The sequence below is a fragment of the Pituophis catenifer genome, unplaced genomic scaffold (genome assembly GCF_029215685.1).
Source record: "Pituophis catenifer annectens isolate HBS135680 unplaced genomic scaffold, rPitCat1.0.hap2 SCAF_3, whole genome shotgun sequence".
NCBI classification, from domain to species: Eukaryota; Metazoa; Chordata; class Lepidosauria; order Squamata; family Colubridae; genus Pituophis; species Pituophis catenifer.
The window spans coordinates 177,686,290-177,700,998 of record NW_027256883.1 but is presented as its reverse complement, the minus strand read 5'-3'; the positions used below and the strand labels follow the sequence as shown (position 1 = coordinate 177,700,998).

Below are 14,709 nucleotides of genomic sequence, written 5' to 3'. Positions count from 1 at the left end.
AATGAAGAACGTGTCCTATCTTGCTTCAACAGCAATAGCAATAATAGCACTTAGACTTATATACCGCTTTACAGTGCTTTACAATCCTCTCTAAGAGTCAGCATATTTCCCCCAACAATTTGGGTCCTCATTTTACCGACCTTGACAGGATGGAAGGCTGAGTCAACCTTGAGCCGGTCAGGATCAAATTCCTGGAGTGAGCTGTGAGTTAGCTTGCAATACTGCATTCTAACCACTGCGCCACCACGGTTCTTAACAGAAAGCTGGAGTCAAATATACTAACTTGAGATTCATGCAATATTTAAAAACCCTAGAAAAGTTCTGAAGAGTTCTTGCCATTTTTGTTTGTTTTGGTACAATGTCTATCCTTAGCAATTATGGAAGTCTGAAATAAATCTAGAGTAAATCAAGGCAAATTACTTCTTTAAGATGGAAGTGTAAGAGCAGAACTACAGGTAGTCTTCAATTTACGGCTACAATTGAGCCCAAAATTTATATTGTTAAGTGAAAATTTGGTGAGTTTTGCCCCATTTTATGACTTTTCTTTTCACATTTGCTAAGTGAATCACTGCAGCTGTTAAATCAATAACATGATTGTTAAATGAATCTGGTTTCCCAATTAACTTTGCTTGTCAGAAGGTCGCAAAAGGCAATTACATGACTCCTGGACACTGCAACTGTCATAAATGTGAGTCAGCTGTCAAGCATTCAAATGTAAATCATGTGACCATGGGGATGCTACAATAGTTGTAAGTGTGAAAAGTCACCTTTTTCAGTAATGTTATAACTTTGAACAGTCACTAAATGAACTGTTGTAAATTGAGGACTACCTGTATTAGTGACAGAATAGATTTAGTATTAGGATTTAGTAAATTCCTGTCCTTAAGAGATGTGCACAAACAATACATTATACCTATATTTTTGAACAGAAGTGATTTTTTTCTTGATATTTACAGTCTACTTTAGACATTTGTTATATACTATGGCTAGAAAGAAAGTTTAACGAATTAGAACCTATCCTCTTTTGAACATATTTATTTTAGAAAATTTATATTGCTGCCTATGGCGACTCAAGGTGGCTTACATGAATATAAAAATATCATATAAAAATAAAAATAATAAAATAATAAAATAAAACAATAGCCCCCCCACCCACATCCCAGCGACAACACAATATTTATACAAGCCATTTAATGGGCTCCATCCCTCTCTGGGTTCCCTAGGCCCGCTGGCAGAAACATGTCTTCAACACCTTCTGGAAGAGTATTAGACTGGGGGCCAATCTCTGGGGGAATGGTTTTCCAGAGGGAGCTACCACGAAGAAGGCCATTCTTCTGGGTCCCGCCAGATGTATCTCGCTAGAGGATGGGACCTGCCTTGCCCATATTACCGACGATCCATCAGATAACCTGGACCCAAGCCATGAAGGGCTTTAAAGGTAACAACCAGCACCTTGAATTGCACCCAGAAGCAAACTGGTAACCAATGCAGTTCCCGCAGGAGAGGTGAAACATGTGCACATTGAGGTTTGCACAAACCATGCGGGCCGCTGCATTTTGCAACAACTGAAGCTTCTGGATGCTCTTCAGGGGAGTCCCATTTTTCAATGGGATGGGAGGTGAATAGGGCATGAATGATCGTGAGAAGGGATTGTTGGTCCAGGAAAGGGCATAACTGGCGCACAACCCGTAGTTCCTCAAAAGCTCTCCTGGTCACGACTGCCATCTCTTTGAGCAGGAGTAGCGACTTTGAGCAGGAGTCGTGAGTCTAGGAGAACCCCAAGATTCCGCACAGGGTCTGTTTAGGGCAGTGCCACCCCATCTAAAACCAAAGGTGTTAATTCTCCATGGGCCAAAGAACCCCAAACCCAGAGCCACTTGGTCTTCAACCTGCTGCTTCCCATCCAGCCCCTAACAGCCTCTATGCACTGCAAGAGGGAGGTCATGACATCACTTTCATATGCTTTCTACAGACTTGTCCAAAACTCTTGGAAATATGTCAGTAAGGCAGATAATAAGCCAATAAGACTAAAATTACTGTACCAGAATATATTACTCTATCTGCTTCCTGTCAATGACCAACAGGATCGGTCACAACTGTTTTTATTCTAATAAAAAAAACTTGGCAAATTCTCAACTACATATTAAATATATAATTGGAACAAATACGCATCAATATTTTTTTTGATGGGAGCATATAGGTACAAATTAGAAAGCATAAAATAAAAAAATGAGATAACCTCTTATTTAGCTCAGATAAGATTACTAGATTTTTCTAGTAAAATCTATTTAAAAACTGAGTAAAGAATTTTAAGCAATTGTGGCTTGCTGTGATATGCAGATTTTTAATCATTTGAAAAAGAATCCAAGTTTTCAGCTTTGGAACATAATTATGCCAAGAAAGAATTGACTGCAGAAACACATTATTTAAATACATTTGCTTAGCATATGGGATGCAGTATATGTTTGTTGATTATTGATCAGTTTTATATTTCCGTAACTTCTTATTAGTCTAGTGTTCACTTCAAGTTATATAAATTAAAAACAAAGATAGAAAAATTATTAACAGAAATAATTATTAACAGAAATAACAGAAAATGATTTAGACATGTTACTAATTGCAAAAGGCAACATTACATCTATAATTAACATAAAAGAAAAAGGAAAATATTTAGGGCTTCTGGATACCTCATTACTTTCTACTCCACAACTAACAAATGTTATAATGTCTTCATGAACATTAGGACAGTGAGAAAGTATCCCACTATATCCTACTTTTTAACAAAACACTTTACCAACAACTTTCAACTGTGCTTTACAATTACAGGCAGAAATATAAGCATTAGATACCTGTGGGAACAAAAATCACATTTCAATCAGTTATGCTGGTCTAATACTAATACTGGAATCTTTTTTTCCAACAGACTTAATACTTACATAGTTGCTCTTTCTTAGAACACTTTATGAAGCTGTAGTTATAAATAGGAAAGATGTCAACCCTACCAACAATAAATGGTAGGGGGGGGGGGAAATGTAACTAATCTAAACTAAAATTTAAATTGCAACTATGGCTCTACAATATTGTACTATCAACTGAAAATTTTTCCTTCATTAAAAAGGCAATTCCCGGGACAACCTCAAATTTCACAAGAATTAAAACAGAAATGAGTATTTTAATTCAAGGATGATGGGTCCTCTTTCCTTCTTTCCTTTCCAATGACAGTTGCCATTGGCATGTATAGATTATGACCACAATCTCTTCTAAGATTATCAATCCTATCCGACTTTAATAACAGTAATAGTAGTAGTAACAGTAATAACCATAGTTTCAGTTTCTAGAGGAATGGCTTGGGACTCTCAAACTCTTTTAAAAAAATAATAATGCCTGGAATCCAATGATTTGTTTAGAAAGCCCCCAACTTTTTAGTCATAAGATAGTCTTTGATGAGGCATCTGTGGAAAGTATTGCCAGGTTTGTCTCTCTCTCTCTCGTTTTGTTTGGGCAAATTGACACAGGGACATTTTGTGAAAATTCAGTTAATCTATGGTTTCTAAAGTGAATACTCAAATCCAGGGTTCAAGAAAACTAGCTGTTTTTAAAATCACTATTTTCTTTTGCCATCAGATGACATGAAAACCAAAATGTGTTACAGCACAAAAGCAGATATAAAATTACTATTACTACAATTACCATAATTAAAAATGCACATCTATAGTAAATAATCTAGTCTGACAAGTTAAAATGCCTCTGTCAATAGGTTTTACATGTTGCTGAACTGAAAAATGAAGCAAAATGCAAGTTTAAACTTGGCACTGAAATGAAGAGACCATTCTACTGACGCAGCACTACCACAGATAAGGTCATCTCTCTAGTTCATATAATCAGATTTAGCCCAGTGAAGGAATGAACAGATGATCTTTCTCCGGAGAGCTTAAATTATGGGAAAATCATCCTTCAGGTTCCTCAAACTATCTCAAACCATAACAAAGTGACAGAACACCAAATAGGAACCACAAGGAAATTCCTATAACTTAGGGTGTATCTGGAATGGATTACTTAGGTCGATTTTTCTTCCTTTTTTTGACACAGTGGGCATGCAATCAGTCAAATTAACTTGAGCTGTTCCATGATATGGAAGCATTTCATTAAAAAAAAACAAACCAGTTCACACATTAATCTAATGAATTGAATTGTATCTATAAAGTTTTCTATTGATTCAAGATTTCCGATACAAAAGGCATGAACATAGAAAATGGAGACTTACCTATAATATCGTGACTGTAAATAAGTGGAGCACACAGCTTTTGAGACATGACTAGCAGAGCCGAAGTCTATGACCTTGACCCTATATGGCTGGCGCACAGGATCCACCAACATGATGTTTTCAGGCTTTAGGTCAGCATGTATTAGGCCTAAACTCTTCAGTTTCATCAAAGCAGTGGCCACTTGTTGCAATATTGGTCGAATGTATTTCAGAGGCAGAGGGCTAAACTTATTTTGTTTTAAGAAGTCATACAAATTTTGTTCCAGCATTTCAAACACCAGGCATGTATGGTTTTTGTGTTGAAAACACTCATATGAACGGACAAAGTTATATTCATCAGCATTCTCACTACTCAGTCGAGAGAGGATGCTCACTTCAATTTGACCTTGCCTGGCGTAAGAAGGGTGATTTTTCAAAATTTTGATAGCAACAATTTCCTTTGTGCTGCGTTTCCAGCATTTTGCCACCTGTCCAAAAGTTCCTCGGCCCAAGAACTCCAAGACTTCATAGCTATTTGTCATAGAACAAAGGATTTCATGCTGGACTAGCTGGTAATCACCTTCGCCACTGGAACTACTGCTTTTGGTTGTTACAGTGGTGGTAGTGGCCGCAGCACCCACCGCAGGTCTGTTTTGCAGCATGAGAGGTGGATGTTCCTCAATTATTTGCACACTACCGTTGCTGTCAACTTCTTCACTTTTCCTTTTTAAGCCACATTTTTGATATGGTTCCAGTAAAGCAATGTTAGCCCTGTGTGTTAGGGCTTGGCTGTTTTGAAAGGATGTTGTTCCGCCACTGCCTGTACTGTCTGCTGCTGTAACCACAATGTGCTCAACTGAAGGAGCAGGGAGAAGGAGGTTCTGATCATAAGCAGGGATACTGAAGTTTGCTACCTGGTGAGAAGAGCTTGTTGGCCCTTGAGCACCAGAGAGATTTTTGCTGTGACTGTAATACTCGTCACTGTTACTTTGTCCTGAAACATCCCAGCTAGAGGGTTCCACTTTCAGTTTCTTGGCACTGCAAAAGGCACTCGAAGATACTGATGGAGGTGAAAACACCTGCAGCTGTGAGGCCATACCTAGAAGAAACAAAGAACTAGACGTCACATTCGCAGGAATAGAAATCATTAATCTTTTACCACCAAGTAAGAATAGCCAACTCATCATTCATTTCACCCAAATTTGCTATTAGCAATTATAATTGTATCCCATTTCTCTAGATATATCTATCCCATAAAACCTGCTTAGAAGCAATAGCAGGAAAAGAAGCTATATTTATTATTCTGGAATCATTCCAACAGAGCAATTAGTTGCAACAGATCATTCTATGGAGAGGGAAATTCCAGTTGAATTGGGATATTCATTCACCTTCTTCAGAAGGTTAGAAAAGTCCAAGTCAGTGTTACAGTGGTACAGTGGAAGAAGGTGATCTATAAATCTAACCATAATTTTACTATAATTATGCACAAAATTCTACTTTTCACATAATTAAAGTTGTGCGTCTGTGGTTGTGTATTTGTGTATGTATATATATTTGTGTCTTTAAGTCTTGCAGCAAGATGGGAAGCAAACAAATTTAATAAATAGACAGACAAATAAAGTCAACCTTGACTCCTGATGATTACATGGACAAATCCACATAGCTTTTTTGGCAATATTCAGAAGGGGTTGCCACTGCTTTCTTCCTACTTGCTGAGACAATCACACAGCTGAATTTGTGCCTAGGACAGAACTAGTATTACTTTTTAGCTAGATGTTTTTAAGCAGTACACCAAATAAGCACAAAGGTTATCTTGGTTATATTAACTGAATGACCAGCCCACTGCTCATGCAAGTTGAGCTGTGCACGCACATGCGCATGCTCTGGCCAGCCACTCATGCATCCCAATTCCAAATAGGCCACTGCCCGGTAGCAGATGGCAGCCCAGGCGTGGGGTCCTGTCTTAAATAAAACTTCATTTTATTTAACATTTAAATTAGTGTTTAATTGGGCCTTTAAATTAACCTTTAATAGTTAAAAAGTACCTTTTAATTATTTGGCTTTTCCCAGAATGAAGACAACTATATAAGGCGAGATTATTCAAGAGCTACCCAATTTTTTTAAAAATCAATTTATGAACACTTTTTTTAAATTTTGAAAATATACACATGTCCATAACTATACAATCAATTCTTTATGCAAGATATTTGTACAAATACTGCATAGTCAATTCATAAATTGCAATGTTTTTATTTTCAATGTTAATAAAATCTCATTCTGTAACTAACTTTCCTATTTTAACAAAGACATTCACTCACAATGCTGTTCATACTACCTGCACCAGTTAATACATTTTTTTCTATCTCATCTCCCAGCAACGTTATTAAACTCTTTAAAATACTGCCTATGGTGCAAACACTTCCTTATGCCATCCGTACAGACCAGAAGAAGTATACTCAGTAAAAAATGGAATAAAAAAATAGCTACAGGTATTCCTCAACTTATGACCACAATTGAGCCCAAATTTACTGTGGCTAAGCGAGACATTTGTTAACTGATTTCTGACATTTCTTGCCATAGTTGTTAAATGGATCACTGCATTTGTTAAGTTAATAACATGGTTACGGTAAATGAATCTGGCTTCCCCATTGATTTTGCTTGTCAGAAGATCACAAACGATGATGACATGACACCAGGACATGGCAACCATCATAAATATGAGTCGGTTGCCAAGAGTCTGAATTTTGATCATGTGACCATGGGGAAGCTGCAAGGTCGCAGGTGTGAAAAATAGCCAATAAGTCACTTTCTTCAGTGCTTGTAACTTTGAACGGTCACTAAACTAACTGTTGTAACTCAAGGGCTATCTGTATTATAAGATAGTTCTGAAAAAATGTACATTTAACTCATATTAACTATCTCAAATGCACTTTCAATTTTGAGTCATCGCTAGATTGCATTAATTTTGCACATGAAATGGCCTAACATAAAATTAAAATATCCCTTAGTAACTTCCAGCATTTTTAAATACTAGAATCCTATTTTGTCTACTAACTATAACAACAACAAAGCATCACCAACTCTAGGGGGAGGAAGAGTCAACTTCCTACATGTTAGTAATCCACTGTTTTATTAGGTATTCTAATAATAGTCCTACAAAATGTCAACTCTTTTTTTCACTCTATCAATATCAGGTCTAACAGAGGCTTAAATTTTAAGACAAGTGTTTTGCTAAGTAAACTATATTCCAATTCTGACAACATAAATATGTTTGGACTTTTAGAAGCTTGGCTATTAATCTATTTGTTCAAACTACTGCAAAGTTTGAATCTCTCCCCCATAACTACTGGCTTTTAATAACGAATATAAATGCAGGCTTCTTGTATATAATACAATATAAAATTAGTCTATACTGAGGTGATTGCCCTTTTTTATATACCCAGCAATAATCAGATGTCAGTTACCAGTGGCATAGCACTTTTCATGCAAAGCAAAAGCAGCAGCACCTTATATATATATTTCTAGAATATTGGCAGAGAACCCAGTATTTTGAAAAGATAATATCCATTCCAAAGGTTTATTTCAACTCTATAGCATATTAGCTCATTGAATAAAAAACAGTAGCAAGAAAATCAAATCTGGCTCCAAGAAATGAATCTCAGGTTTTTATTCCCAAGAAATATCTGCTCAAGGAAAACTGCTGTACTAAAGGCATTGTATCAAGTTTTGAAGAACAACCATAACACATGTTTCAGCAGAATACTTTTATCAGTATCCAGGAAACTGTCCTAAAACCCTCTCTATCCTGCATATAAGCTAGATCTAATGCCACATCACCATTAATTATGTGTTATAAAATTGGTCTAAATGCAAACTGTTACCAGGATAAAACAATGTTTTGCTGCTACTTACTATCACTTCTCCAATAATTTAAAACATGGAAAATCACAGCATGAATTTAATTCTAAAGAACTATACTAAAGGTGTGTGATCTCAACAGGAGGAAGAGTCAGCATTTCAGGTTACAAAGACCTAGTTTTCAGTTCAGTCAGTGTTGCATCATGGTTAATTTTTAAGCTATTTACTCAATTATACCATCAACACATTCTATCAGTGAGTATTAGATTGGACTAGATAAAATGTTGGTTTAGAGCAATTCTCTTCATAAGTAAACAGATGAATAACTAAAAGCCAGTGAACATGGAGCAGGTTTGTTCAGTGGACCTAAATGATTAGGAAAATCTTGTCAAAAAGAAAAAAAATCACTTGTATGGAATATACATTAACGAAAGTACTTCATTATACCAGAATGGCTGCAAATTATGGCAGTTTTAAAGGGGGATTTAAGCCTTATTTTCCACAAAATTATCTACTAAATTGTTAGTAGCATTATGGCATACTATATTATATACATATGCACATATTATCTTCTTCAGCTTCTTGGATGAGAAGCGAAATATCGTCAAAGAAAAACCAAAAAATCCAGTTGCCTCTTGAAAAAGAACCTTTGGGACAACCATGACCTGAATGACTAAGAATCTCCATAGACATGTGTACATATTATACATATGTACATATACATACATGCATATAATATCCCCCATCAAACCCAATATGCCTTTGAATATAAATTTGAACTACATACTGATATATTTACATCTTGCTTATCTTGCAAAAAGGTCTACTACAGAACATTTTGTTTGTTAAATGTATATCCCAACTATTCATTCAGGTACTCATGCAAGTAAACATAGTATTTCCTCCATTTTTTTCACAACAAATCTGTGAGGTAGATTGGGCTTAGAGTGGCTCACTGAAAATCACCTAATAAACTTCACTGGTTGAAGGTGGACTTGAAAATCTCTTCAGTGTCATCCCAATAATTTAAATTCTATACTACATATATTTTACTAATGAAAAAATCAGCATTTTTAGACTCAGATCACCTATGTGCAATGAGCTATGTCTCACCCAGTTGATCGAATTAGCTCATTGCTTGAGATTATACAATGTTCTGTACCATAACCACAATGTTCAAACAACACATAACCAATAACTAGCCAACCGTATTTCAGCTTAGCATGTTACATAAACGCAGCCATTCATATGTAGTAATTTAATAGCAACTTAAGTGAAAATTTTCAAACCATTACTATTTTCATATCAATTTAACTGAGGATGCGTTACTTATATAGCACATCACAGGGCTAAATCTAAAATTTCTAGCTACTTCTTACTCTAAAGCAGCATTTTTAAGTACTATCTGGAATCACCAATAAAATCTTGTTTTGGCTCTAGGTACAACAATCACTGTGGGAAACTGATGGAAGATCATAATTGCAACTATAGCATGCCACAAGGCATACAAGATACCTCATAGCGTTTGTTATAAGATCACTGAGAAATTCAGCAACTATTCTAAAGTTATTGTGCTACGAAAAAAACATTGTGCGTTTAAATGTTTATTTTCTGGGCAAATATGTCGCCTTTCTGTGCGAGAAGCGCTGCCGCTAATTGCTAATTCGGTCTACTTTTTGTTAAAAGCTTCAACTGAATTTCAACTCAACGAAATTGCCTAATGCGCACGAGAGGAGAGAACGTTTTCGGAAATGTTTGCCGCAATTTACACGCAAAAGACTTGAGGAATCCGCTCAAGCGATTGAAGCAGGAGGGAACAAACAAGTTTGAAGAATGGAAAAATCCGGTCTCTTTATTCAAGTTCGTAAGTCGCCGGGAACTGGAAAAACAAGGCAGATTACACCATATTAAGGGGAAGGGAGGGGGAAAAACCCGATCGTCTACCGACGATAACTCTGCCAACGGGGTCTTCCGACCTACCACAATTTACTCACTTCTGGCAAGGATTTTCGCTCGTCGTCTTTCCTAGCAGGCCTCAGCGGTCGCCGAGAGATATGGCGGTCACTGACCTATCAGTCAGGGCTAAATCGCGTCCCCAGCGGCCTGTCCCGTCCGACCCTACCCTCTCAAGGCCGCCCCGAGGGAAGGTACTTACTCGCCGCCGTTCGGGGTATCTCAACCGCGGGCCGGGCCGGGAACTGCCTGCCGGTGCCGGGGGACGAGCAGGCGCATCCTAGCCCTGGGCGAGGGGGAGTGCGGCCGCCGCGGCCCTGTCGAGCCGGCCAGCCCACAGGCAGCCCCCAGGCCGCTCGGCCTCCGCTTTCGCCAGGCTTGGGCCCCCGTCGCCCGCCAGCGAGCCCAGCCCGGCCCCGGCCCCGCCGCTCTGTTAAGATGCCGCGCCCTCAAGGGCCCCTCGGTTCAACCCAGCTGCTCCCGCTCCGTTCCGCGCCCCTCGCCTAAATCAGGCTGAACCTGCCGAATGCGGAACTCCGGCTTGCTCCGCACGCTCTGGGCGGCAAGACGAAGGAAGCCGAGCGCCGAGGGAGAGATGGAGAGGATCATGGGAGTCCGCGTGACGGCGGGAGGGGGGGAGGCGGGGTTGCTGAAGCGAGTTTGGGCAGAAGGCCTGATGATGGCGGCGATCAGGCCGAGGTTGATTCTGGAATCTGAGGGTGCATTTTCTCACAGCCATAGAGCTCTATGGCGACTGTCTTCTCGATCCGCCGGGCACGACATCAAAGCGAAGATCTGCTCAAGTTTTCTTGTGCTGCTTTACTGCGAAATGGCCAAAGAGCCGAAGTGCGTTTGGGACAACAGGCAGAGGCCGATAAGGCGAGCGGGAAAGCTCGCCCTAGACCTGATCGCCTGCCGAGCCTTGACCGGGCATCCGTCGGGTTTCTACAGTTCTGTCCTTAGTCCAGCTTCAGTCCTGGGCCTGTTTTTCGGACCGAAAAAGGGCTCAGTGGAATCAGGGTTGCCGCCGGACGTGTTTCTTGTTCAATTGGAGCTTCTTCCTTGCCTCTGAGGGCATCGCAAATAAACAGTTTTACTTAACGTTTTCAGAAGCAACGTGGCTGTCGGCTATATTCAGCGAAGCAAGGAACTGAAACCTCTGCTTTCTTTACCTTTTTTTTCTTAGTGCGATTCTCATTCACTCTAGTGTAGAGGTAGCTCTCGATTTATAGCAGTTTGTTTAGTGACCCTTTCAAAGTTACACTGAAAAAAGTGACATGGCCATTTTTTACACTTTTACGACTATTGAAGTATCCCCATAATCATGTGATCAAAATTCGGGCAATTGGCATGTATGTATGACAGGTGATCTCCTTTTGGGATCTTCTGACAAGCAAAGTCAATGGGGAAGCCAAATTCACTTAACAAGCTTGTTAACTAACTTAACTACTGCAGTGATTCTACTTAACAACTGTGGCGTGAATTGTTGTAAAATGAGCAAAACACAAATGTCTTGCTTAACAGACATGTTGGGCCCAATTGTGGTCATAAGGCTACCTGTATGATGTCCCTTGCTTCTGTATCCAGGTTAAATTTCCGCTTGGGTAATTTAAAATGACCCTTTCTCGTTTTGATCTGCCAGAAAACAAGCCTTTTCAAAACCTGCAGGAAGTTTGGAATGTTAGTCTGTGAAAGATTCCGGATTTCTATGAAGGCAGCGGGATTCCATCTTTCCAGGAATCCTTCAAGTTTTCTCTTCATTGTGAAACAAACAAGCCAAGTATTTTCATTGGTCTTTTTTTATTAGTCAAATGCAACCATTCTAGAACTTATGACACCATTTGTTGAGAAAGAAGTAGCCTGTGGTCTGAACTCTTGCAGCATCTTTGTATTTCCACATCATTCTAAATTACAGCCTTGAAACAAAGTGTAAGGTAGCAGGATTCATTTTTAGATAGAAAGCCATTCAGCTTCTAATAAGCCCTTTGGAAGTCATATTAAAGACATCTTAATCTCTGTGTTTTTAAATTAATTATTTCCCATGGGTTAAAAACACATACTGAGTCCCACAACATTCTGACCTGTGATTATGTAACAATTGTTTTCTGAACCCAATTTTGAGTTGTACATTTATCACGAGCTGGGTTTCTACAACGTGCAAAAACACATTTTTTCATGTATGTGCGTGTGCTGAGACTTGTGTAATTTTATATAGCGGTTAAAGTACTGAATTTGAAATTGGAAAATTACCGTACTTTTCAGAGTATAAGACACACTTTTCCCCCCCTAAAAGAGGGTGGAAATGTTGGTGCGTCTTACACACTGAATACAGTCATTTTTGGCCTCCCAAAACCCTGCCCCGCACTTCCCGTTTTTGTGAAAAACAGACCTGTTTTTTTCCAAAAACAGGATGTGCAGAGGGTTTGGGTGCCCCTGGGGACTGGGGAGGGCAAAAAGGCCCTGTTTTTCACAAAAACAGGCCCGTTTTTGGCCTCCCAAACCCCCCATGCGTCGTGTTTTTGCCCTCGGCCCCCATCCCATTTTTGCGAAAAATGGGCCTGGTTTTTTCTTGTTTACCTCTTTGAGATCTTGGCGCATCTTATACTCCAGTGTGTCGTATAGTCAGAAAAATATTTATTTATTTATTTATTTATTTATTTATTTAATAAGTTTTTATACCGCCCCCTCTCCTGAAGGACTCGGGGCGGTGCACAGCTAGAATTAAAAACACACAATACAAATATTAAATATGGTACCCTTAAGCACAGAAATCAGATGGGTTATGGCCATTTTCTTTCAGCCCAACACATCTTATAGGATTGATGGGAAAATAGAGGGAAGATTATGTACAGCATACAATCTGGCACAAAATACTATAAAGGCAGGATATAAATGATATACAAAGGAAGAATTTTAAGATACTGATATTTAATCGCTACTACTTTGTCAAATGAGAAGAGAAATACTAAATCCAATAATTTCTTAAGATCCTGATTCAACCATGTGTATGTCTTCTTTTTTTCAATTTAAAAAATGGCTATACAATTGATGGCTAAAAGCTATATATATTGGATGCACAAAAACCAATATATGTTTGGGCCTTGTGTTCGGCCCAAAATCACATGCTTCCATCCTCAAGCAGAGGTATTCAGCTGGTTTGTACTGTTTCGGGTGAACCAATAGCAGTGACTGCAGGTGGGCTCGTTCACCTGCCCTGGCGTAATACCATCCTATTTAGCCACGTTTTCGAGGCTGGGCGCATGTGTGGAGGGCACGCGTGTGGGCAGCAAACCAGTGGTAAGAGTATGTGAAACCCATCGCTGTTCTCAAGCATATAAAGCTAAAACTAATATTCTGGTGCTACATCTATTCAAAAATCATTATTTCAAACTGACCCCATTTCATTTCATTTGAAGAATACATTGAAGGCATAAATATTTAATTAAATCAGAAATGAAATTGCAGTCTTAAGAGTGTCCTAGGAAGAAATGTATTCCAGTTCCAAGAAGGCTATAATGACTTCTTTAAATTTGTTTTAGTGACTGGGCTCACAAATTGTGAAAACTAGTTGTTTATACTGTGCAAATGCAGGGGAAGGAGGAGATGTAAGATGATCTATAAGAGTTTAGTAATTCATACTAAATCAACCAATCTGTCTCTAAGCCTTGTACTAAATGAAACTGATTACACTCTTGTACTGCCATTTCCCTCGCTCTCCAGATAACTTGCACTAAATTTCCAGAATTCTCCACAAACGTAAACATATGTAATCCTTCAGCCTCCTATTTTCCCCATAACAACCCTATGAGGTGCATTGGGCTGAGAGAGTAACTGGCCGGACTTGTTTAATGACCACATGATTTACTTAAGAACCATGGCAAAAAAAGGTTGTAAAATGGGATGCAACTCTTTTAATGATCACATTATTTAGCAATGGAAGTTCCAGTTTCAATTTTGGTTGTAATTTGAGAACTACCTATATATAACAACTTGCTAAAATATTTGCTTTTAACAACAGAGATATTCAACAAATTCTTGCTAAAACCCCGGAGAGCCATTCATTCGTTTAATTTCTGGGCAGTTTACAATTCCAATAATTCTGGGCAGCTTACAATTCCCAAAAATATATTACAATCAAAATACTAAAAACAATTTAAAACAATAGAAACAATAGAAACATCAAACATAAATATATATAGCTGCTGAGATACTTGGCCAGTTACAGCGGCCAGATATTTTTAATACAGGATTATTAAAAATATCTGAACATTTTAAATGTTTATAAATATTGTATATCAGAATACAACAAAGGGGAAGTTAAGAAACTAATATTTTTAATAGATCTTTTAATGGTATGTTTAAAAAACAAAATATCATTACATGCTTCCTTAATGGATACTTTTTAAAGCCTTCATAGAACAATCCTTGCACAATCACTTCCCACAAAAAGTACTACTGGATTTTTTTTTTACAGTGTTTTGGACTGCAGCCTTTGTGGCTTTTTATTGTACTGATTGTCCAGATGGCAGAAGGCCATGGATGGCCGTCTGCCATCCTTCTGGATGACCCAAATCCCACTTTTTTTTTTCAATCCTATTAGACAGCAGATAAAAGTTTGCTTCAGCAACAGTTAACCTAAATCTGAACAGGACAGC

General features: G+C 38.4%; 1 protein-coding gene across 3 annotated transcripts in view; it reads right to left on the bottom strand.

The window, feature by feature from the left end:
• The window catches only part of HIPK1 (homeodomain interacting protein kinase 1), a 40,184-nt gene extending 29,677 nt beyond the window's left edge, over positions 1-10,507 (bottom strand). For 2 of the 3 annotated variants that reach the window (XM_070939854.1, XM_070939856.1), the window contains exons 1-2: positions 10,257-10,507; positions 4,265-5,342 (exon numbers count right to left, since the gene is read on the bottom strand). In XM_070939854.1, the coding sequence (XP_070795955.1) occupies positions 4,265-5,340 (1,076 nt within the window). In that variant the 5' untranslated portion in view covers positions 5,341-5,342; positions 10,257-10,507. Of the gene's footprint in view, positions 1-4,264; positions 5,343-10,095; positions 10,115-10,256 lie in introns of those variants that run through there. The other variant, XM_070939855.1, reaches the window with a different exon arrangement.
• Positions 10,508-14,709: the final 4,202 nt, after the last annotated feature.